This window comes from Somniosus microcephalus, chromosome 8, assembly GCF_052327205.1.
Source record: "Somniosus microcephalus isolate GS21.2 chromosome 8, FLI_Smic_1.0, whole genome shotgun sequence".
Lineage (NCBI taxonomy): Eukaryota > Metazoa > Chordata > Chondrichthyes > Squaliformes > Somniosidae > Somniosus > Somniosus microcephalus.
Window position 1 is genome coordinate 266448522 of NC_140994.1, and position 26065 is coordinate 266474586.

A 26065-nucleotide genomic window follows, 5' to 3' on the forward strand; every position below is an offset into this window, starting at 1 on the left:
GAAGTGGTGGAAGCGGAGACACTCAATGTTTTCAAGGGGAGACTGGATAGGCACTTGAGGGAAATAAACTTGCAGGGCTACGGGGATAGAGCGGGGGAATGGGACTGACTGGATTGCTCTACAGAGAGCTGGCACGGACTCGATGGGCTGAATGGCCTCCTTCTGTGCAGTTATGACTATGACTCTACACACCTGTTCCTATATTCCTTTCTCGTCTCCCAATGTCAACATCACGTGAACACAAAATTCATACGCAAAAAAGAGGAAATAACTGTCTCAAGGGGCAGTACGGTGAAGTTCAGCTACCTATTAGGTCTTCCCTGTTATTTTAACATTGCCTATCCTGAAGGGGAGGATGACCTGAGAAAATGAACAAGAAATGCCTCAGCCACATTTCAGAATTTTTGATCACTTCCCTCTCAGGTAGACGTAAAAGATCCCAGGACACTATTGGAAGAGCAGGGGAGTTCTGGACAGTTTATTTATCCCTCAACCAACATCACTAAAAAAAAATCTGATTATCACATTGCTGTTTATGGGACCCTTGCAGTGTGCAAATTGGCCTGTGTTTCCTACATTACAACAGTGACTACACTTCAAAAGTACTTTGCTGGCTGTAAAGCGCTTTGGGGCGTCCCGAGGTTGCGAAAGGCACAATATAAATTCAAGTCTTTTTTTAATGATATGCACCAGTCCAGTGTAATGACCGGAAACACCATTTTTGCTCCTTCTACTCCCATTGGGCTTTCCAATTTATCTTCTAACAAATGAACTTGACTCCTACATGTGTAAAGTTCTGGGTCAAATTCCTCCTTTCTAACCTCGCCAGCCTGTAACAGAGACCCCTCCCTTTATGTCACTTACCGCAACATTTGCAGCTTTATCAACACCAGATTCAGATTGGTGTCTCAGTTGCCTGGCACTCGTTGGCAGTGGGCCCAGGCTCTACAGAGATCTAACGGAGCGAATTTGGTATTGGTCTTGGGAAGAATGAAACGGCAGAAAAGAACTTCAGCAGCACAGTTCTGTGAAAGACAGGACGCTATGTGCTTTGCTGGGCAGCGCAAATCCTGAGCCAGCACCACTGATGAGGAAACACACAGTACAATTACAAACAGATCATAAAGAAGTCTTTATTTGCACATGATTCCCAACATCTGGAGTTATATTTACAGTTACTTATGTAGTTTAAGATGGAAAAAACCCTACCATGGCCAAATCTAGTTTAGAATAATTATAATGGGAGGCAGGGGGAGAGAGATGTTTCATTAAGCAGAAATTAAAATATTAATTATATAAACTCCAGCCAGATCCCATGTTAAGCTCAGTCCCACCTGCAGACAGCAACCTACCAAAATAAAGATTATTTCAGTTTTCCAGCATCTGCAGTATTTTCTTTTTGTACCAATAAAGGTAATTTTACTAACACTGCCAATCTTAGCCAGATTGCTGTGGCAAGGCCAGAGGGTCATCCTCATACACCTTCTGTCCGCAACCTAGGGGAGAGTTTACAGTAGCACTAACGGGGGCTTAAATCAGGACACCTGTGCTCTCGGCCACAATTTGTATGATTTGGAGAGACCAGGAAGGGCTCTTACCCTCGTGGAATATAAATATCCAACAGTCCCAATGACTTCATAGAATGTAAGAGCAGGGGGGTTATGTTTGAACTGTATAAAACACTAGTTAGGCCACAGCTAGAGTACTGCGTGCAGTTCTGGTCACCACATTACAGGAAGGATGTGATTGCACTGGAGAGGGTACAGAGGAGATTTCCGAGGATGTTGCCAGGACTGGGGAATTTTAGCTATGAGGAAAGATTGGAGAGGCTGGGGTTGTTTTCTTTGGAATGGAAGAGGCTGAGGGGAGATTTAATTGAGGTGTATAAAATTATGAGGGGCCAAGATAGAGTGGATAGGAAGGACCGGTTTCCCTTAGCAGAGAGGTCAATAACCAGGGGCACAGATTTAAAGTAATTGGTAGAAGGATTAGAGGGGAGTTGAGGAGAACTTTTTTCACCCAGAGGGTGGTGGGGGTCTGGAACTCACTGCCTGAAAGGGTGGTAGAGGCAGAAACCCTCATCACATTTAAAAAGTACTTGGATATGCACCTGGAAGTGTCGTAACCTACAAGGCTACGGACCAAGAGCTGGAAAGTGGGATTAAGTTGAATAGCTCTTTTTCGGCCGGCACAGACACAAATGGCCTCCTTCTGTGCTGTAAATTTCTTTGATTCTATAACAATTAACTTGTCGGTTAACTCTCTGAAGCTTACAATAGCCTCAGTGTAGATATGCTGGGACAACCACCTTTCCAATAGCATCCCCCTTGCTGCCTTTGCCGAGAGGGAAAAGCACCAAATTACAGCATCATGGAGACCCCACAGCCAGGCAAGAGTTTTGAAGAATGAGATGATCTCATTGAAACGTATAAAATTCTGAGGGGGCTTGGCAAGGTAGATACTGATAGGTTGTATCCCCTGGCTGGAGAGTCTAAAATGCAGGGTCATAGTCTCAGGATAAGGGGTTGGCCAGTTAGGACTGATGAGGAGAAATTTCTTCACTGAGGGTTGCGAAGATTTGGAATTCTCTGCCCCAAAGAGCTGTGGATGCTCAGTCGAGAAGTATATTTAAGTCAGAGATTGATAGATTTTTGGGTACTGAGGGAATCAAGGGATATGGGGATCGGGCAGGGAAGTGGAGTTGATGTAGAAGTTCAGCCATAATCTTATTGAATGGCGGAGCAGGCTCGATTGGCCGACTCCTGCTCCTATTTCTTGTGTTATGATCGAAGGCCCACAGTTAGTCTGTTGAGGACCCCAGATGGAGGGGAGATAGGCTCCCAATTGACCCCAGGCTGCATTATAAGCAGTACTGTTGGAGAGTGAAACTTCTTACATAAAAACTATTCTTTAATATAATAATCAGTATTAGAAGCGGAGAACTGTTTTGTGCACAGGGCAGCCAGACTTCTGAAAGGTGCAAGGCCCCTTCACACATTGAGTTAACCAAACCGTGCGACATAAAAATCAACATTGTAGAAGTGTGAATGGGCGCTCTGTCCAAAATTGATCGAGAGAAGAGAGTGAATTCAGAACCCATTCAATGCCGATTACTGTGAGGGCATCCACAGATACCAATGGCATCATTTCTAACTGGTTAAAATCCTCTTTAGGCATCAACACCAGATTTTACATCAGCTTTTTTTGGTTCTGAATTCCCAATTTAGTACCTTAAATATCAGCATACAGCAATTCAGTTTCAATAATAAATTTTCAGTGAATAACTATAGAATTGTTTTGTTGAAATAGCAAGCTTGCCCAGGACCCAGGAGGATGAGGGAGGGAGGAAGAGAAGCAGACAGCGAATGGAATTTGCAAAAGATTAACCAGCAAAGTAATTCACAAACTAAAGTGAAATCAAGGCAGCCACTTAAGATGACAGATTCTACATTAGCTTGCGGAATTCCAAATGTGGTGTCAAAATGCTGAACAATTATGGTGCAACTTCACATTCTCTATTACAGCGTTAAACTTGAAAGGAACATTTATACCACCTCCTTTGCCACAACTTTAAATAATTTAACATTTAAAAAAAGTTTTAAAAAGATATACGCAAGGGAACAAAGAAAAACAGGCACCATATGCAGCCTGCTTGGTACATATAAAATTTATATATCTGTGTTTAAACTACACATACAGATTTTACCTGAATTACATTTACAAAAGGTAAAGATTATCTGAAGTAAAAGGAGCAATATATTCCTTTGCTTAAAAAATGCGATACTTGTAACAGAAACCTTTGAACAGGTTGGAGTAGAAATTCTCGTCAAAACTTTGTAACCACTAGTTTGTACTACTTAGCAGAACAGGGCTAAAACTGCAGAACTGAAACACATTACATGACATAAATGGATTAAAGAGGTGATTGGATTAGTTTCTGGAGAGGAGTGGATGGGTAGAGTGAGGTGGGATCAATTAAAACAGGTTTCTAAGAAATATACACGCACACACAATCCAACATATTCTGGACAGTCTTAAATTAATTTTAACAAAACACAAAAGACTTTTTAAATCTCTGAAGGAGAGTGACTTTAAAATCAGATTTGGCCATCGGTATTTTTCCCACCAGAACACCTTTAAAAGTTCTAATGGTGTGGGCTTAAAGTCTGACATTACAGCTGAATACAAAATGGTTAGGCAGAGCGAGTAAAGTCAATACAATCATCAATTGCAGAGTTAAGACTTACAAAAATCATAGCAAGAAAGCAGTTTTTTTAAAACTATAAAATGTAAAAATATATTACAGACAAAGACCTAAATAATTTTATCAATTTTTCTTTTATAAAAATGTAAACATTTATATACACACAATTTGACTGACTTAAAACATCAAGATACTGCAAGCACCATGATTGGAGGGCAGTGTATTTGCCATAGAACATCTCAACCATGGACTAGGGAAATGGATGGTTGGGACAATAAATGACTGATTCGCATTCTGTATCTGGCTGGTTTACCTCGATAATCTGTGGCCCGCACCAGACAAGCGCAAAAGACAGTTTCTGTCCCCTCGAATGCATCTGGGACACCAATGTCTACGATCAGAGGCAGATGCGACATGAGCCTCCAACAGTACAGATTGCGCATGGGGAGAAAAGACGGGGAGTGAGGGGCACTGGTAGATGGTGGATCTCCCTTTCAATGCTGCTCTCAGTGTCCTGAACAACATAAAGCGAGCGTGAAACAGGCGTCGGATGCATAGTGCAATTAACTTTCCCCGGCTTCCAAACTACTTGTAAAAGTTTGAGCCAAGTCTTGTCGAGATTCTGAAATATTACAATGGAGTTTATTCAAATGGTTAACCGTAGACACAAAGAGGACCCGCATGCCACAAGTGCCTTTACATACAACAACTTGTCATGCTGCCCTCCACCACCTCCCCAGATTCTACAGGGGGGGGGCTGGAGAAAACAAGACAAAAAAGGAAGTAAAGTGCAAAAATATTGTTCGATACAGCAATGCAGACGTGTTGCACTTGTGATTTTTAAGAACGTGCTAAATGCAGAAGCACTTCTTTCCTCGTGTCTTGAGCAAGAGAACACTGATTATTTCATATGGAATACAGTGGCACAGTGGTTATGTTACTGGGCTAATAATCCAGAAAAGACGAGTTCAAATCCCACCGTGGGCAGTTTGAGAATTTGAATTCAGTTAGTTTATTTATTTATTTAATTTTTTTTTTTTTTTTTATATAAAAAAAGCTCTGGAAATAAAATTTTAAAATCTGGTAAAATTGAAAGTGACTATGAAACTGTTAGATTGTCCTAAAACCTGGTTCATTGATGCCCCTTTAGGGAAGGAAACCTGCCGTCCTTACCCAGTCTGGGCCTGTATGTGACGCCAGTCCCCACACCGACATGGCTGACTCTTACCTTCTCTCTGAAGTGGCCGAGCACGTCACCCAAGGGCAACGAGCGACTGTCACATGCGCAGAATGAATATTTTTAAAAACTTCCTCTTTGGCCAGAGAATAGGGAAAGACGAGAAAGTCCCCAGTCAGGGTTCACTTACTACGTGGTGCCGCTTTTGGGAACATACCAGGCCGATTTCCTCTACTTTGCCGAAAGATAATGAAAAGGATCTTCCCGCTACGTTTACGATGCTGCGGCGAGAGAAAACCTTGCAGCCCAAGACGCTGACCTATTAAAAAACCGGCATTACCGTTTATGAAGCACAGCTAGCTCGGGCAAGTACAATCACTTTGTATTTAAAATAAAAGGTTGCATTTTCACTTAACTATTTCCCCAACGGTGAAAGGCAGGCGATAATTTTCTGTGAAGTAATTCACAACAAACTCCCACAATGCTCTTCCTGAACTTTGCTGGAAAGCCCAAAGAGATCATTTAAAAAAAAAAAGGGGAAAAAAAACACCTAAATAAGCTCAAAGTCAGACAACAGACACAGAAATTACTTTACAGGAAAGAGGGAGAACAGTAAAAGTTGGAAGAATTGCAACAGTTAAAAACACATCATAGATGGTCTCAGAGATACCAGACATTAAAAATAATCAGCAAAACTCGAGACTGGGATTTTAGACAGTGGAACACGAATAACTTCAGTTCTTAAAAATGTGGTAACTCCAGCAATGACTTTACAGATCACTTTTTTTTCCCCCTCTTGCGAAAAACAGCAGGAGTGCAAGGGCTGGACACCTCCAAAGCGGAGAAGAGAAGACAGATAAACACTTAAAAAAAAACTGACTGTGGTGTAACAAATAAAAGTAAAATCGGAAATAAAAATAGAAACCGCTTGAAATGGACAACAGGAGAGTCAGCGTCCGAGAAAAGAGAGAAGTACTCTTGATCGGATTCACGAGTCTTTAGATATCCTGGCTATCCTGCTGTGTATTTCCCAACATTCTCCCTTTCCATTACTTGATTATGGTATTGTGAACTTGGGTTTTAAAAGTCTGTAGGGTAGATTGCTCAAAGAAGTGATCTGGTATGGCTTTCCTGACTAGCAGTGGGCAACCGTGTGTAATAAAGTAACTTGTTTTTTATTTTTTTTAAACTACTTTTTATGCATTTTCATTTATATATAAAAGTTTTGTAACCCGTTAGCGTTGACAGTAAAATGGTAATTTTTAAAGTTGCCCATAAAACTTTTCCCAACCATACATTTTCACCTGCCATGTGCCACAGGGGTTTTGTTACAGTTTCATTTTTTGGTCCCATTGTGTTTTTAAATTTTTTTTTCCAAAAATTACACTTATTCCCACTGATTCCACACAAGGTCAGCGAGCTAGCCTTCAATGGTGCGATCCCAGAAACTCGTCCAAATCGATTATCCACTCCTCTGTAGTCCTGTTTTTCAGCAAAGAGTCCATCAGGTCCGTGTCGCCGGGTAACCCCTGAAGCGTGCTGCCTCCGGACTGGTTACCGTAGCTGAAAGGTAGTTCCTGGCTGGTGCTTCTTGCCTGGTAAACCTGGTTGCAGTGGGGGTTGCCCCTTGCGGCCATTTGCTGGCCGGAAGCAAAGCTCGCCATGTCCGGAACCGATTGGTTTAAACTCGGGACAGCCTGCTGCGAGGGCTGGTTTGTCCGTGTCAGAGGTCCAACTAATGTAGGCATCATCTGCCCACTGACTGTCGAGGTGATGGATCCCATTGGTCTGACTGCAGCGAGACCCGCTCGTGGCATTCCCTGCACAAACTGCTGGCTGGCGATCTTGGGGCGAGATGGCCGCACGTGGAAAGTTGAGGTACTGCTGAATGCTACTAGGTTGCTGTTTGCTTGGTTTTGGTTATTCATGTTTTGCAAGGCTTGATGCTGCCACGTTGGATTCGGATTGGCCACGCCACCCGGTAACCTCTGCAAGTGGGTCTTTGATGCAGCCTGGCTCACAGCCCCTTTGTTGTGTGGCTGCTGTGCAAGGTTGGAGTTGACGAGGTGATTCTGACCATATGCCGTTACCATGGGGGCTCCTGGAGTCATACTCGGCTGTCTCTGCAACGGATTTGAAAGCTGTCCGTTTCCAATTGTGCCCGGGGCAGAATGCGGAAGCATTTGGTTCATATTTGACCCCACACTGTACATTCCCTGTTGGACATTGTGCATATTACTGTACTGAGACACTCCCAGCTCTGACTGACCAGCAGCAGAGCCGCTGGAGGAGACAGAACTCTGGCTTTGCCCGATCGGGATCATGCTTTGATTCTGAGAGAACAACCGTGAGCTGCTCGCGCTCGCTGCGGCCAGATTTCCAACCGTTGGAAGAACTTGAGGGGAACCTATGAAAGCGAGCACAACATTCAGAAAATTAATCTCCTGCAACACAATAGCCAAACCTAATTATTAAAGAGCTTCCATTAAAACAACCTTTTCTGCTCCTGACCGAAACATCAGCAAGCTCACGCCTCAGTAACAGCTACTGTGCAGTCGGATTTCCCCACCTCCTCGCTCAACTAATAAAAACTATACTCTTGGCTACAGTGTCAGCCATGGCTCAGTGGGTAGCACTCTCGCCAGAGTCAGGTGGTCATGGGCTCAAGCCCCACGTCAGGAACTTGAGCACATAATCCAGGCAGACATTCTCAGTGCAGTACTGAGGGAGCGCTGCACTGTCGGAGGTGTCAACTTGCGTATGAGTCATTAAACCGAGGGCCCCCTGCTCTCTCAGGTGGACGCAAGAGAGCCCATGGTACTATTTCAAAAAGTAGGGGAGTTCGTCCCAGTGTCTTGGGCCAATATTTATCCCTCAACCAACATCACTAAAACTGATTTTATGGTCATTCGCCCATTGCTGTTTGTGGGACCTTGCTGTGCATATATTGGCTACCGCGTTTCCTACATTACAAGTGTCTTTCAAGTTTCAACTATACTTCAAAAAGTATTTAATTGGCTGTAAGGTGCTTTGGGATGTCCCGAGGTCGTGAAAGGCGATGAATAAATGCAAGTCTTTCTTTTCATTAATTGCTTTTAGAAAAATTAAGATGGAAAGATCTATGACAGTACAGGTGACTCAATGCACCAACTGGCCGTTTCTTGCAGCATGTTTTGCTCAAAACACATCACTTCTCTTAAAAATGCGCTCTCGGGCGTGGGTGATGCTGGCAAGGCCACATTTATTGGCAATCCCTTAGCTGCCTTGAGAAGTTGGTGGTGGGACTTCTTGAGCTTTTGGAGTGAAGGCTCTCCCATGTTAGGTTAGGAATTCCAGGGCATTGTCCCAGCGACACAGTGAAGGAACAATACATGAGATTGGATCGATTGGGCTTATATTCGCTGGAGTTTAGAAGAATGAGAGGTGATCTCATTGAAACTTATAAAATTCTGACAGGACTGGACAGACTAGATGCAGGAAGGATGTTCCCGATGGTTGGGGAGTCCAGAACCAGGGGACACAGTCCAAGGATAAAGGGAAGGCCATTTAAGACAGAAATGGAGGAGGAATTTCTTCACCCAGAGTGGTGAACCTGTGGAATTCTCTACCACAGAAGGCAGTGGAGGCCAGTTCATTAAATATATTCAAGACAAGAAGGAGTTGGATATATTTCTTAAGGCTAAAGGGATCAAGGGATATGGGGAGAAAGCAGGGACCGGGTACTGAATTTGGATGATCAGCCATGATCGCATTGCTCGAGCAGGCTCGAGGGGCCGAATGGCCTACTCCTGCTCCTATCTTCTATATTTCTATGTCCACGTCAGGATGGTGTGCGCCTTGGAGGTGGCCGCGTACGCACGGCATTGTAGCTCTTTAATATAATTAAACTCCAGTAATACATGGAGAAAACAGTGTTCTTTATACCATGGACCAGCTTGCAAAAAAGAAAATATGATTTGCTTATAACTGCTTACAATTTGCTAAACAAATAAGCTAGTTTCTTTTTTTTTTTTTTTTAAAAAAAGCTTGAACTCCCCATGAGCACTTTCTGCTCGACGCCCCAAGCCCTGAATCCACATCATCTCTCCTCATGCCCTCTCCGAGCTCACCTTGCCCACGAGACCTACCTCCCCCTCTCAACTCTACTGACCACCCAACTTCCCTTCCTAATTAGCAGACTGCTAATAGTTCCTTCTCCTCAGTTACTGTCCCCGCCCACTTTCATAATCATCATCCCCCCATAAAAATCCCACCCTCGACCCCTCTGTCATTGCCAGCTGCTGCCCCGCCACCACCGCCGCCCCCATCTCTAACCTCCCGGAACGTGTTATCACCTTCCTAACCCTTGCACATTTTTCCTATAACTCCATGTCTGAACCTCTCCAATCAAGTTTCCGTCCCTGCCACAGCACTGAAACAGCCCGAATCAAAGTCACAAATGACAATGTGACTGACCGTGGTAAACTATCCCTCCTCAGCCTCTCTGCAGCCTTTGACATGGTTGAACATGCCATCACCCTCCAATGCCTCTCCTCCTTTGGCCAGCTAAGTGGGACTGCCCTTGGCTGGTACAACTCTTACCTATCCCATCGTAGCCAGAGGACCTCCTGCAATGGCTTCTCTTCCTGCCCTCTCATCGTTACCTCAAGTCCCCAAAGGATCTATCCTTGACCCCACCCCCCCTTATTTACATCCACATGCTGCCCTTTGACATCATCTGCAGCCATGGATTCAGGTTACACACATGACAATGACACCCAGCTCTACCTCACCACCTCTCAACCACACCCCTACCTGTTTTGTCACTGCGTATCTGACATCCAGTCCTGGTTCAGCCACAATTTCCCCCAGTTAAACAGGGAGAAGCCCCCATCACGGACTCTATACCCCTCCAAACCTACTGTCTCAGGTTGAACCAGACCATTAGTAACCATTTGACCCCAAGCTGAGCATCTGACTTCATAACCTCTCCAGCATAAAGACTGCCTGCTTCCATCTCTAATGGTCTCTGAACAAATTAATGAGACCACCATGTTAATCGTGTAGTTGATTTAGTCTTTAGTAATGACTCAGACATCGTATCTGACCCTCCATGTGAGGCACACCTGGGCAAGAGTGACCACAATATTCTGTTCAAATTGATCAGACAGAAATGACCAAAAATGTAATGCTTGTTCTGGATTTCACCACTGTTTCAGGTATGTACCCCTTGTCCCAACACCCTGCATGTAATAAAAGTTCTCCGAACCTTTCCCTTCAATCTTTTGGTCATGACTAAACTTCTGCTTAAAAGTTACTGGTTCACTGGCTGTGTATACCATCTACAAGATGCACTGCAGCAACTCGCCAAGGCTTCTTCAACAGCATCTGCCAAACCCCGGACCTCTACCACCTCGAAGGACAAGGGCAGCAGGCATGTGGAAACACTACCACCCCCAAGTCACACACCATCCTGACTTGGAAATATATCGCCGTTCCCTCATCAAAATCCTGGAACTCCCTCCCCAACAGCGTTGAGAGTACCTTCACCACACGGACTGCAGCGCTTCAAGGCAGCTCACCACCACCTTCTCAAAGGGCAACTAGGGATGGGCAATAAATGCTGGCCTTGCCAGCGACGCCCACATCACAAACGAATAAAAAAAATGTGGAAAGTTTACCCCAATTTCATTTGACCTCTATCAGATCTCCTTTTACACTTTTGTTCTGATAAACGAGATCAGCAAAACTCCCAAAATTCCAAACAAATGGGGGAAGAAAGGAGTATTGCTGAATTGAATATGTGGAAAGCGGGTAATCTAAGCAGCGTTCTACACTGAAGATGATGATCCTGGCAAAGTAACAGCAGCAGAAATGTACATGTTAAAAATGCTACAGCTGGTGAGAATTTCGGCACTAAACACGACCCAAAATTAACCGCTCAGAGGGGCAGGGCGAGCACAAAATTCATTGCTCTAAAAATAAATCCGATTTTTAAACTGGCAGTGACCAAACAGCATCAAACTTCAACTCGCACCTCTGCAGGAAGGTTATCGGCATGATGACAGGTTTTCAAGTAAGTCTACTCCTCTTAACTCAAAGTATCTTTTAATTCAAATTATAATCGCAATATTCCTCCAGTATTGCCCGATTCAAATTGCTGTTAAATTTCAATTCCCTCCCCAAGTGGGTTCTGACCATTTCATCTGCTGCTCAAGTTGAATTCAACCTGGTTCCTGAGCTAGCCAACCGCTGGAAAATGCAAATCAATTCGCCAAAGGGAACTGATCCTGTTTCTGCTTCGTGCATCAGCTCCGCGATCCAGTCCATTCCCTCTCACAGCTTCAATGAGGTGAATGATAACATTCCTCTCATCATAAACCCAGAGATATCTTCAATTACACTGACCTCTACTGTAATCTGTACCCAAAGGCAGAACGCAAAGCTTTCGATAAAAAAAATGCTCAGGTGGGGAAAAAGAAATAATCTGCTGTTAATTGGGCATTTGAGAACCCTCTGATGTTACTGTGGAGTTGTTAACCTTCCTGTAACCTACAGAAGCAAGGGGGCCGACAGAGCCAGGGCGAGCCAGAGCGCGGGCCAGGGCGAGCCCGAGGGCGGGCCAGGGCGAGCCCGAGGGCGGGCCAGAGAGCGGGCGAGGGCGAGCCAGAGAGCGGGCGAGGGCGAGCCAGAGAGCGGGCGAGGGCGAGCCAGAGAGCGGGCGAGGGCGAGCCAGAGAGCGGGCGAGGGCGAGCCAGAGAGCGGGCGAGGGCGAGCCAGAGAGCGGGCGAGGGCGAGCCAGAGAGCGGGCGAGGGCGAGCCAGAGAGCGGGCGAGGGCGAGCCAGAGAGCGGGCGAGGGCGAGCCAGAGAGCGGGCGAGGGCGAGCCAGAGAGCGGGCGAGGGCGAGCCAGAGAGCGCGCGAGGGCGAGCCAGAGAGCGCGCGAGGGCGAGGGCGAGCCAGAGAGCGCGCGAGGGCGAGGGCGAGCCAGAGAGCGCGCGAGGGCGAGGGCGAGCCAGAGAGCGCGCGAGGGCGAGCCAGAGAGCGCGAGCGGGCGAGCCAGAGAGCGCGAGCGGGCGAGCCAGAGCGCGCGAGCCAGAGAGCGCGAGCGGGCGAGCCAGAGAGAGAGCGCGAGCGGGCGAGCCAGAGAGAGAGAGAGCGGGCGAGCCAGAGAGAGAGAGAGCGGGCGAGCCAGAGAGAGAGAGAGCGGGCGAGCCAGAGAGAGAGAGAGCGGGCGAGCCAGAGAGAGAGAGAGCGGGCGAGCCAGAGAGAGAGAGAGCGGGCGAGCCAGAGAGAGAGAGCGGGCGAGCCAGAGAGAGAGAGAGCGGGCGAGCCAGAGAGAGAGAGAGAGCGGGCGAGCCAGAGAGAGAGAGAGCGGGCGAGCCAGAGAGAGAGAGAGCGGGCGAGCCAGAGAGAGAGAGAGCGGGCGAGCCAGAGAGAGAGAGAGCGGGCGAGCCAGAGAGAGAGAGAGCGGGCGAGCCAGAGAGAGAGAGAGCGGGCGAGCCAGAGAGAGAGAGCGGGCGAGCCAGAGAGAGAGCGCGGGCGAGCCAGAGAGAGAGCGCGCGAGCCAGAGAGAGAGAGAGAGCGCGCGAGCCAGAGAGAGCGCGCGAGCCAGAGAGAGAGAGCGCGCGAGCCAGAGAGAGAGAGAGCGCGCGAGCCAGAGAGAGAGAGAGCGCGCGAGCCAGAGAGAGAGAGAGCGCGCGAGCCAGAGAGAGAGAGAGCGCGCGAGCCAGAGAGAGAGAGAGCGCGCGAGCCAGAGAGAGAGAGAGCGCGCGAGCCAGAGAGAGAGAGAGCGCGCGAGCCAGAGAGAGAGAGCGCGCGAGCCAGAGAGAGAGAGAGCGCGCGAGCCAGAGAGAGAGAGAGCGCGCGAGCCAGAGAGAGAGAGAGCGCGCGAGCCAGAGAGAGAGAGAGCGCGCGAGCCAGAGAGAGAGAGAGAGAGAGAGCGCGCGAGCCAGAGAGAGAGCGCGCGAGCCAGAGAGAGAGAGCGCGCGAGCCAGAGAGAGAGCGCGCGCGAGCCAGAGAGAGAGCGCGCGCGAGCCAGAGAGAGAGCGCGCGCGAGCCAGAGAGAGAGAGAGCGCGCGAGCCAGAGAGAGAGAGAGCGCGCGAGCCAGAGAGAGAGAGAGCGCGCGAGCCAGAGAGAGAGAGAGCGCGCGAGCCAGAGAGAGAGAGAGCGCGCGAGCCAGAGAGAGAGAGAGCGCGCGAGCCAGAGAGAGAGAGCGCGCGAGCCAGAGAGAGAGAGCGCGCGAGCCAGAGAGAGAGAGCGCGCGAGCCAGAGAGAGAGAGCGCGCGAGCCAGAGAGAGAGAGCGCGCGAGCCAGAGAGAGAGAGCGCGCGAGCCAGAGAGAGAGAGCGCGAGCCAGAGAGAGAGAGCGCGAGCCAGAGAGAGAGAGAGCGAGAGAGAGCACAAGCGCGATCGAGCCAGGGAGAGCCAGAGAGAGCCTCAGAGAGAGGGTGCTTTTGTTGAGCTGGGCTGCAGCACTTTGTCTGAAGCACAGCCTCACAAGACTGAAAGTCGCCTTGACAAGTCAAGTTCCAGCCTCTAAAAGCAGAGCCGACTGCCAGCTGCTTGCAACACTGGAAATTCAAACATCTGCCTCTGAAGCAGCGGAAGTCTAAGCAGGTGGGTTCTCTGTTGTGGCCAACAGCAGTCATGAGGGATGTATCTATTCTTGAAGATAGGAAGTAGCCAAGTCCTTATTGCTGACTGACTCGTATTGCTGCTGTTGTGGGGGAGGATCCAGCAGTTCGTGGGATTAAGAATGAAGATGCCCCAAGCAAGTCGATCCAGTGAACAGAGGTAAAAGGAGCTAGCTCCCACCATGGTCCTGGAATTCAATTCTGTGACTGCTGACAAATAGGCTAGAATGGAACTTCCCGCTACACTAAATACTTTCTGGACAAATGTGCTATTGGGAGGGATAGGGCTAGGGATTCGATAGTGTAGTTGTTAGGTTACTAGATTAATAAAGAGAACACAATTTTAAGAATTGAGAATTCAGCTTAAAAAAAAAACCAGGAAATAAAAAGCTGGCATCAGTAAAGTGACCATGAAGCTGTCGGATTGTCCTAAAAACCCATCTGGTTCACTAATGTCCCTTCAGGGAAGGAAACGGGTCCTTACCCGGTCTGGCCTATGTAGGACTACAGTCTCACACAGATGTGGTCATCTCTGAACTGCTTTCTGAAGTGACAATAAATGCTGGCCTTGCACCCGATACCCACATGAAATGAATTGAAGAAAAGGAAGCAACAAAATGACTGAACACTATCTCAAGTTTCAATCATGTGTAGTTAAAGAGTTAGTTTTGGCATTTGAATGTTTCTGCAGTGTTCTATTGTGCCGTTTCATTAAAATTACTTAATTTAAATCTTTGATTAATCCAAATTTTTTGAACAAATGACTTTAAATTAACAAGAGTGAACTGTACAGTAAATTCAACAACCGATGTGGTGTGCTGTCACACAAGATGTTCCATATTAATATGTGAAGAAAATGTCATTGTCAACAATCTCTCAAACCTGAGCAAGTAACGTAATTAAGAGCCTTACAAGATGATAAAGCAGTGTTCAATCATCGAGATAAGTCGTAAAGAGAAACTGGGACTCAACTAGGAACAGAATATGTACAGTGGGGCCATCAGCAATATATAAAAATACTTTGAGTAGAGACCTGAACTCTCAACATTTCTGAAACAAGAGGAGTGATAAAATAAGGGGATTTCCGTCTTTACTTCGTATCAATGATCTAAAAAAGCCAAAATTAACACAGAAGTGGTCTTGGAGCCACAGTTTCACAGCCACTTGACCGACCGCATTTCCAGCTCTCTGCTACAATCCAACTGTCCTGCTCTTTTCCCACAGCCTTGTATATTCCTCTACTTCAAATATTTAGCTAAAATATGGTCTGTTTATAGAAACCATGAACACAAGACAGATAGAACAGTTTCTCTGCCACTACCTCTCCCATTCCACAAAAGCCGTTTCTTTTTATTCGTTTTGTGGGATGTGGGCGTCGCTGGCAATGCCAGCATTTATTGCCCATCCCTAGTTGCCCTCGAGAAGGTGGTGGTGAGCCGCCTTCTTGACCCGCTGCAGTCCACGTGGTGAAGGTGCTCCCACAGTGCTGTTAGGGAGGGAGTTCCAGGATTTTGACCCAGTGACGATGAAGGATCAGCCGATATATTTCCAACTCAGGATGATGTGTGACTTGGAGGGTAACTTGGAGGAGGTGGTGGTGTTCCCATGCGCCTGCTGCCCTTGTCCTTCAAGGTGGAAGAGGTCACGGGTTTGGGAGGTGCTACTGAAGAAGCCATGGCGAGTTGCTGCAGTGCATCTTGTAGATGGCACACACTGCAGCCACAGTACGCCAGTGGTGGAGGGAGTGAATGTTTAAGGTGGTGGATGGGGTGCCAATCAAACAGACTGCTTTGTCCTGGATGGTGCCGAGCTTCTTGAGTGTTGTTGTAGCTGCACTCGTCCAGGCAAGTGGAGAGTATTCCATCACACTCCTGACTTGTGCCTTGTAGATGGTGGAAAGGCTTTGGGGAGTCAGGAGGTGAGACACTCGCCGCAGAATACCTAGCCTCTGACCTGCTCTTGTTGCCACAGTAATTATGTGGCTGGTCCAGTTAAATTTCTGGTTAATGGTGACCCCCAGGATGTTGATAGTGGGGGATTCAGCAATGGTAATGCCGTTGAATGTCAAGGGGAGGTGGTTAGACTCTCGCTTGTTGGAGATAGTCATTGCCTGGCACTTCTGTGGAGCAAATATTACCTGTCAATTATCAGCCCAAGCCTGAACGTCATCCAGGTCTTGTTGCATGCGGGCATGGACTGTTTCATTATCTGAGGAGTTGTGAATGGCGCTGAATACTGTGCAGTCATCAGCGAACATCCCCATTTCTGAACATGTTGGAGGGAACGTCACTGATGAAGCAGCTGAAGATGGTTGGGCCGAGGACACTGCCTTGAGGAACTCCTGCAGCGATGTCCTGGGGCTATGATGATTGACCTCCAACCACCACAAACATCTTCCTATGCTAGGTATGACTCCAGCCAGTGGAGCGTTTTCCCCGATTCCCATTGACTTCAGTTTTACTAGCGCTCCTTGATACCACACTCGGTCAAATGCTGCCTTGATGTCAAGGGCAGTCACTCTCACCTCACCTCTGAAATTCAGCTCCTTTGTTCATAGTTGGACCAAGGCTGTAATGAGGTCAGGAGCACAGTGGTCTTGGCAGAACCTAAACTGGGCATCAGTGATCAGGTTATTGGTGATTAAGTGCCGCTTGATAGCACTGTCCATGACACCTTCTATCACTTTGCTGATTGAGAGTAGACTGATGGGGCAGTAATTGGCTGGGTTGGATTTGTCCTGCTTTGTGGACCAGACATACCTGGGCAGTTTGCCACATTGTCGGATAGATGCCAGTGTTGTAGCTGTACTGGAACAGCTTGGCTAGAGGCGCGGCTAGTTCTGGAGCACAAGTCTTCAGCACGATAGCCGGGATGTTGTCGGGGCCCATAGCCTGTGACGTATCCAGTGCGCTCAGCCATTTCTTGATATCACATGGAGTGAATCGAATTGGCTGAAGACTGGCTTCTGTGATGGTGGGGACCTCGGGAGTAGGCAGATATGGATCATCCACTCAGCACTTCTGGCTGAAGTTGGTTGCAAACGCTTCAGTCTTTTGCACTCACGTGCTGGGCTCCACCATCATTGAGGATGGGGATATTCTTGGAGCCTCCGCCTCCCGTTAGTTGTTTAATGGTCCACCACCTTCACGACTGGATGTGGCAGGACTGCAGAGCTTTGATCTGATCTATTGATTGTGGGATTGCTTAGCCCTGTCTATAGCATGCTGCTTCTGCTTTTTAGCGTGCATGTAGTCTTGTGTTGCAGCTTCCCCAGGTTGGCACCTCATTTTTAGGTACGCCTGGTGTTGCTCCTGGCATGCTCTTCTACACTCCTTGTTGAACCAGGGTTGCTCCCTTGGCTTGGTGGTAATGGTAGAGTGAGGGGTATGCCGGGCCATGAGGTTACAAATTGTGGTGGAATACAATTCTGCTGCTGCTGATGGCCCACAATGCCTCATGGATGCCCAGTTTTGAGCTGCTAGATCTGTTCTGAATCTATCCCATTTAGCACGGTGGTAGTGCCACACAACACGATGGAGGGTGACTTCAGTGTGAAGACGGGACTTCGTCTCCACAATGACTGTGCGGTGGTCACTGCTACCAATACTGTCATGGACAGATGCATCTGCGACAGATAGATTGGTGAGGACGAGGTCAAGTAGATTATTCCCTCGTGTTGGTTCTCTCACCACCTGTCACAGGCCCAGACTGGCAGTTACGTCCTTCAGGACTTGGCCAGCTTGGTCAGTAGTGGTGCTACCGAGCCACTCTTGGTGATGGACATTGAAGGTGATGGACATTGAAGTCCCCCACCCAGAGTACATTCTGTGCCCTTGCTACTCTCAGTGCTTCTTCCAAGTGGTGTTCAACATAGCGGAGTACTGATTCATCAACTGAGGGAGGGCGGTAGGTGGTAATCAGCAGGAGGTTTCCTTGCCCATGCTTGACCTGAAGCCATAAAACTTCATGGGGTCCGGAGTCAATGTTGAGGACTCCCAGGGCCACTCCTTCCTGAATGTATACCACTGTGCCACCACCCTGGTGAGTCTGTCCTGCCGGTGGGACAGGACATACCCAGGGATGGTGATGGAGGAGTTCGGGACATTGGCTGAAAGGTATGATTCTGTGAGTATGACTGTGTCAGGCTGTTGCTTGACTAGTCTGTGGGACAGCTCTCCCAATTTTGGCACAAGTCCCCAGATGTTGGTGAGGAGGACTTTGCAGGGTTGACTGGGCCGGGTGTGCCGTTGCTGTGTCCGTAGCCGGTGCCGAGGTTGATGCCGGGTGGTCCGTCCAGTTTCATTCTTATTATTTTGTTTCGTAGCGATTAGTTACAACTGAGTGTCTCGCTCGGCCATTTCAGAGGGCAGTTAGGAGTCAACCACATTGCTGTGGGTCTGGAGTCACACATAGGCCAGACCGGGTAAGGACGGCAGATTTCCTTCCCTAAAGGACATTAGTGAACCATAAGAACATAAGAAATAGGAGCAGGAGTAGGCCAATCGGCCCCTCGAGCCTGCTCCGCCATTCAATAAGATCATGGCTGATCTGATCCTAACCGCCAATCCACTATGACAGGACTATCTCCTGAATCTAACAGAATTAGACACACGAAACAGGAGCAGGATCAGGCTACACGGCCCCTGGGCCCGCTCCGCTACCCACAGGGCCATGACCAATCCGAACCTAGACTCATGTCCAAATTCCTGCCCGCTCCCCGTAACCCTTAATTCCCTTTACTTCTAGGAAACTGTCTATTTCTGTTTTAAATTTATGTAATGATGTAGCTTCTACAGCTTTTTTGGGGCAGCATATTCCATGGACCTACCACCCTCTGAGTGAAGTAGTTCCTCCTCATCTCAGTTTTGAAAGAGCAGCCCCTTATTCTAAGACTATGCCCCCTAGTTCTAGTTTCACCCATCATCGGGAACATCCTCCCCACATCCACCCGATCCAACCCCTTCACAATCTTATATGTTTCAATAAGATCGCCTCTCATTCTTCTGTACTCCAATGAGTAGAGTCCCAATCTACTCAACCTCTCCTCATATGTCCATCCCCTCATCCCCGGGATTAATCGAGTGAACCTTCTTTGTACTGACTCGAGAGCAAGTATGTCCTTTCTTAAGTATGGACACCAAAACTGTATGCAGTATTCCAGGTGCGGTCTCACCAATACCTTGTACAACTGAAGCAATACCTCCCTATTTTTATATTCTATCCCCCTAGCAATGAAAGCCAACATTCCATTGGCCTTCTTAATCACTTGCTGCACCTGCATACTAACCTTTTGAGTTTCGTGCACCAGGACACCCAGATCCCTTTGTACTTCAGTACTTTCCAGTTTCTTGCCATTAAGATAATAACCAGATGGGTTTTTACGATGGTTTCATGGTTACCATTACTGACACTAGTAATTATTCCAGATTTATTTAATTAACTGAATTTAAGTTCCCCAGCTGCCGTGGTGGGATTTGAACTCAAGTCTCTGGATCATTAGTCCAGGCCTCTGGATTACTAGCCCAGTGACATTACCACTACAACACCGTTCCCTTAACTTCTCTTCCACAGAAACCTGCTGTTGCCTCGTGATGACTTGTCCATCAGCGGTGGCTCAGTGGGTAGCACTCTTGCCTCGGAGTCAGAAGGTTGTGGGTTTAAGTCCCACTCCAGAGACTTGAGCACAAAAATCTAGAGAGTGACACTCCCAGTGCAGAGCTGAGGGAGTGCTGCACTGTTGGAGGTGCCGCCTTTGGATGAGACCATAAAAATCGAGGCTCCACCTGCTCTCAAGTGGAATTAAAAAATCCCACGGCACTATTTGGAAGAGGAGCAGGGGAGTTATCCCTGGTGTCCTGGGCCAATATTTAGCTCAGTCAACATCACAAAACAGATTATCTGATCATCACATTGCAGTTCATGGGAGCTGCCGCGTTTCCTACATTACAACAGTGACTACACTTCAAAATAAAAAGTACTTAATTGGCTGTAAAGTGCTTTGAGACCATGAGGTCGTGAAAAGCGCTATATAAATGCAAGTCTTTCTTCAAGTTTGTAAAAGGTGCTTGGTGCATTGATGGCAGGCCGTAGTTTGGAATTTGTGCGTGTCCATGGTTTCAGAGTGCCTCTTGTATATTTTACCATACAAGTTATTTGGGTCTCTCAATAGGTGTCTGTTTATGCAGGTTTCATTGTACTTGTAACTGAACTTCTAAAGACACATTTTGCAATTGAAACTGAAAAGTTTAAACAGAAACACAGACGGTGAAGAGGTGACCTAATGGAGATTTTCAAGAGGAGAGGTTTTGATAGAGTAGAGAGAAAAACTATTCCGTCTGGCGAGTGGGGAGATGGAGACATTTTTTTTCACTCAGTTGTTGGGATCGGGAACGCTCTATCTGAAAAGGTGGTGGGAGCTGATTCCATCAATAATTTTAAAAGGGAATTGGACGGGTCTTTGAGGATGAGGAACGCACGGGGTTACGAACACAAAGTGGGGATGTGGGACTGAGAACGACTGCTTTTCAAAGAGCCAGCACTGGCACGACGGGCCGAATGGCCTCCTCCTGTGCTGTAAGTTGAGTATTCTATGAAAAAGAAACAGGAGTAACAGCACCTTAGCAGCATGCTCAACACAAACTTTGGCTGAGAACAGTAGAACGATCCTCATTTGACATTCGGTCTGCCAAGGACAGACTGAGTGAGAATCATCATCTTTCAGTAAGTATTCAGCCTGCATCATGAACTTCACCAGTGCCGACTGCTGTTTCTTGATGGAACATTAACCCAAGTGACGATACCATGCTTACCCTGAAACTGGCCGACCTGCTCAACACGGTACGGGTTTTGCTGCTGATCTTGGTATTGAGGTGGGGGCCTGGTGAGGTGCCTCTGCAACTGTTCCTGCTGTTTCCTCTGCTTCTCCTGAAACATGAGAAATAATCGGTTTAGGATTGCTGCGATTCATTTCATTATGTATATGGGACTAGAGGCGGAGTTTTTGCTGTGATCAGGGCCCAGTAAACAGGACATACAGGATGCAAACGGCAACACGGCAAAGACTCGCGTCTGCAGGTTTTGGCATGGGAGTCGGCTGGCTTCAAACAAACCCATTGCACAATACCAACTATAACCGACAGACAAAATAACATGAAGCTCTCCAAAGACAGGTTGGTGCTTTAAAGAAGGAAAATGTAGAAAAGAACACTTTCCCACGTGCCTCTCTTTGGTATCGATATAATAGTGCTTGCTGGAAACTTGAAAAAGCAATGCACGCTTACGTTTTGGATGCTCTAATGACTCATGGAAAATACCGTGAACTTGTGGTTGTAGTTTAGAAAAGAAATGACTTCAGTTTAAAACCCAGCAGCAGATATGATCCTAGAAGCCACTAATTAAACTCAGCAACCCTATTGTGCCTCTTTTTCTGCCTCCTCATTAAAACCCTGTAATAAAACAGATTTATTTTGTATCATAAAAGTATATGGGATCCTTGGCTTTAATTAGAGACAGAGTACAAAACCTTCGTAAATCATTGGTTATATTCCAGCAGGAGTGTTGCGTCTGATTCTGGGCACCACACTTTAGGAAGGATGTCAAGACCTTGGAGAGGGTGCAGAGGAGTTTATGAGAATGATACCAGGGATTGAGGGACTTCAGTTATGTGGAGACACTAGAGAAGCTGGGATTGTTCCCCTTTGAGCAGAGAAGGTGGCGATTTAATAGAGGTGTTCAAAATTATGAGGGGTTTTAACAGAGTGGATAGGGAGAAACTGTTTCCAATGATGGGAGGGTTGGTAACCAGAGGACACAGATTTAAGATAATTGGCAAAAAAGCCAAGAATATTTTTTACTCATCGAGTTATGATCTGGAATGCGCTGCCTGAAAGGGTGGAGGAAGCAGATTCAATAGGGAATTGGATTAAAAACTTGAAAAAGAACAATGTGCAGGGCAATGAGACTAATTGGTGGATCTTTCAGAGAGCCGGCACAATGGACTGAACGGACTCCTTCCGTGCGGTATGATTCGATGATTATTTCACAATTGATGTTTACCACCAATCTACAAGTTTTTTTTTGCCAACATTATACAAACTACCACAAGATGAAATATCAATTTATAGCCAGCTGTGGCACGAGTGTTACCAGGCCAGACAGGATATACAATTGTACCAGATGCTCTCTCCTCAGAGGACACAAGACACCACACAAAGGTTAGAATTTAGTTCACAATTTTACTCGCAATTCATTGGAGACAGTTTATGACAACACAAACACTTTTTTGCTGTGTCAATTGCATCACATTTTCCATATTGTAGGCTAGTCGAGTTTCCGACATCACTGCCCTTAATGCACCGGCTACCAAACCTGCTGATTTCTGGCATGCTCGGACATCGAGATGACAATAGGAAATGGCCCAGGGTTCAGACTGATGGAGCTTGTTCGACAGCACCTTCCAAACCCGCGATCTCTACCACCGTGAAGGACAAGGGCAGCAGGTGCATGGGAACACCACCACCGCCAAGTTCCCCTCCAAGACTCTCATCATCCTGACTTGGAAATATATCGGCCGTTCCTTCAACGTCACTGGGTCAAAATCCTGGAACTCCCGACCTGACAGCACTGTGGGAGCCCCTTCACCACATGGACTGCAGCGGTTCAAGGTGGTGGCTCACCACCACCTTCTCAAGGGCAATTGGGGATGGGCAATAAATGCTGGTCTTGCCAGCGACGCCCACATCCCGTGAACGAATAAAAAAAGAACCAAATTAGTGGCACATTCGTTCCTCTATCTTTTTCACATTCATACCAAAAAATTAAAGTTATATTTTAAAATAAGTTATGAATTTGAAAGGATTTAAGCTGCAACAGTATTTTCATATAATTTTCAAGTTGAACAGGACTACAGCATACAGTTCAGATGATGATTTCACCCATGTTTTACCACAGGTAATAGACTGCGCATGGTTGCCAAGAAGTAATGGGCTGGAATGCCGATCGAGGCATGTCTGGTATCGCTACAATGAGCGTGGGTTTTTGGTGTGCGGTTACTGTTGTCCGATAAACCAAATTACAGGAAACTTTTGCTTAACCGGAGGTTAAATGTCCAGAAAGCTCTATCTACCGGCAAAATTCAGGAGCCGTTTCCTATAAGTTTTTTTTACTTCTCGTTGCTTTTTTTTTTCCCAGTCAGGCTCTGCAAGGTCTAGCTGAAGCTGTTGCTTAGCTAGAGACGCTTTTAAGCTGCGGCCGACTGTTTTGAAGCTGTGCAGGGTTTGTTGATTCACACGGCCTTCCGGACTCAATATCGAGTTCAACAATTTCAGATCATAACCTCGGCCCCTATTACACATTTTTTCTTGTAATTTTTCCACTCCTTTCCCCCCCTCCCTTCCTTTTGTTTCTCTCACACACCTGGCAGCTATCTCTTGCCCTGCCAGTACACTTCACACCTAATCTCAGCCTATTACCATCTCGTCTAGCTCTTTGTTTCTTTCACTTCTTTTGTCCGATCGCAGCCCTGCCTTCGATCTAATTTCTTTTCTTTCCAGTTTTGAAGAAGGGTTCGACCCGAAACGTCAATTCAAATTTCTCTCCACGGATGTTGCCTGACCTGCTGAGTTTTTCCAGCATTTTCTGTTGTTATTTCGGATTTCCAACATCTGCAGTATTTTGCTATCAAAAGCTCCGTATGTTTTAACATTAGCGCTGGTTTCTACGGCAGTTTTGATGGTACGGCACCAGCTCGGTCCAGTCAGTGCCGGATACCAGAAAGTTTCCTGTACTTGAAACTCCACTGACAAACGCAGCAAAGAGTCATGTACACATTTCAGCACTGGAACCAATCCCTCCAAACAAATCCATTACGACACTGCAAACATTTTTTCATGTGCACGCTTATTGATGTGGGAGGCAATACACGTTACAGTTTTTCTCAGCCTCTCAGCCGTTAAGTCTTTGTGTCTCTCCTGTTTTCCCCCCTCCCCTCAGTTCAGGCCAGTCTGGTTAAACCCATCAGTTAGTTGAATTTTGCAACCACCCCCGCCCCACCCACTCAGTTTCATTTCCTGCTCATCAGCTCCATCCATCTTCTTTAAAACAATCACATTGCTCCCTGCACAAGGCCACTGCAGTAGTGCATGTACTACACAAGCCAGTTAATTTCAATGTCAGGAAAGAGCATTTTAAACTAAGGTGACCATACGTTCCAGTATTCCAGGGATAGTCCCTGGATGAGGTACTGTGTCCCTGGGCAAACAAAGACCCCGGAAGAGTCCCCAGTTCACAAAACTCATCTCCGAAGTGTACCCCCGAGCGGTCGTTTGTGCTCTAAGGCTAAATTAAACAACTTGTACAATAGCCAGAGTGACTCCTTGCGCATGCGCGACTGGGCAGTCTTTCTGCGCATGTGCCGGTTGTTGTTTTAGTTTCCAGCCGGGCTCATACTGCCAAAAGTGCCCCGGAGCACAGCAACCGGAGCGGGCGAGGGAGAGGTCGCGGGGGAGGGTACAGCCAGTGTCACCAGGGAAAGAGGGGTGGGGTGGGGGAGGGGCAGGTAAATCCGAGACACTGTTGGGCGGGGAGGAGTCAGGTGTGACCTCAGTCACTGGGGGTGGGGGGGGGTGGGGGAAAAAGAGGGGCGTCAGGTGTCTGAATGCATTTCAATAGTGTGACATCACATTTGCGGTAATTATATGCACCTCTGTAGTATATATGTGCAACTGTTAAAATATAGGCTGCCTCACTACGCGGCACAAGCTAAATCTTCCTTCCTGGCTACTTTGCTGTGCTCCAGTGTCCCCAGATTCGGTTTAGAAAATATGGTCACCCTATTTTAATCTCTCCAAAGTTTGAAGTTCACAGACTTCCCAAGCAACCCATTAACTTTTTATAGTCGACTCTGCACCTACTCCAGTTATATCGCAGCAGGTGTGAAGCCAAAGTAGTGAGACTCTCCTCGCACCTACTTGCCCACGTGTGCACCAGCTGATTTCGCGCACTAGTGACATTGCAGCAGCTTGAGAAGAGGACACCGTTTCCCATGGACGCAAATAGAACAATATTGTTTGAATCACTCGAGCTCTCCTGGATCATTTGCGATGCACCCCGCGACCCCCCCCCCCCCCACACACCATGTTACGCACCCGCTCTGCCAGTAGTTGTTGCTGCTGCTGCCTCTGCAGGTATTGCTGCTTCTGCTGCTCCATCAGCTGTAACTGCTGCTGCTCTCGCTGCTTCTGCTGATCCATCAGTAGCTGTTGTTGTTTCATGGCAGCAGCTTGCTGCTGGCTACTGAGGTATGCGGCATTTCCATGGTTACCAGCGGCAGAAACAGGAGGAGGCTGAGTTCCTGGACCCGATCCCTGGACAGAGTTTGGTGCCCTGGTGACGTTTCCTGAATTTTGATCCTATTTTTAAAAAAAAAAGGGGCATAATCATTACAGAGAATTACATAGAATGTACAGCACAGAAACAGGCCATTCGGCCCAACAGGTCCGTGCCGGTAATTGTGCGAGCCTCCTCCCATCTAACCCTATCATAACCTATTTCTTTCTCCCTCATGCACGTATATAGCTTCTAATAATCTATTCGCCTCAACCACTCCCTGTGGTAGCAAGTTCCACATTCTCACCACTCTCTGGGGAAAGAATTTTTTTCCTAAATTCCTTACTGGATTTATTAGTGACTATCTTATATTGATGGCCCCTAGTTCTGGTCTCCCCCACAAGCGGAAACATCTTCTCTACATCTACCCTATAAAACCCTTTCATAATCGTAAAGACCTCAATTAGGTCACCTCTCGGCCTTATCTTTTCTAGAGCAAATCAGAACAAACAACAGTTCATTTTTTCTTTACAGCTCCAATGTCCTTAGGCAGGAAGCAGTTATTGTTCTATTAGAGAAGATGGAACTGATACAGAAAATAAAACTGATTAAGAAAAAAAGTTACAAAATTCAACTACTGTAATTTTAAATTTAAACACAGACTGGCCTGAACTGAGGAGAATGAAGGGAGACGGAGAAAAACAGGAGAGACACAAAGACTTAATGGTTTTACAATATTCCTTTA

General features: G+C 47.0%; 1 protein-coding gene across 1 annotated transcript in view; it reads right to left on the bottom strand.

The window, feature by feature from the left end:
• Positions 1 to 1113: 1113 nt before the first annotated feature.
• The window catches only part of maml1 (mastermind-like transcriptional coactivator 1), an 81614-nt gene continuing 56662 nt past the window's right edge, over positions 1114 to 26065 (bottom strand). Inside the window, exons 3-5 of the mRNA XM_085996035.1 lie at positions 25140 to 25403; positions 20805 to 20919; positions 1114 to 7788 (exon numbers count right to left, since the gene is read on the bottom strand). Of these exons, the coding sequence (XP_085852161.1) occupies positions 6809 to 7788; positions 20805 to 20919; positions 25140 to 25403 (1359 nt within the window). The 3' untranslated portion in view covers positions 1114 to 6808. The remainder of the gene's footprint in view (positions 7789 to 20804; positions 20920 to 25139; positions 25404 to 26065) is intronic.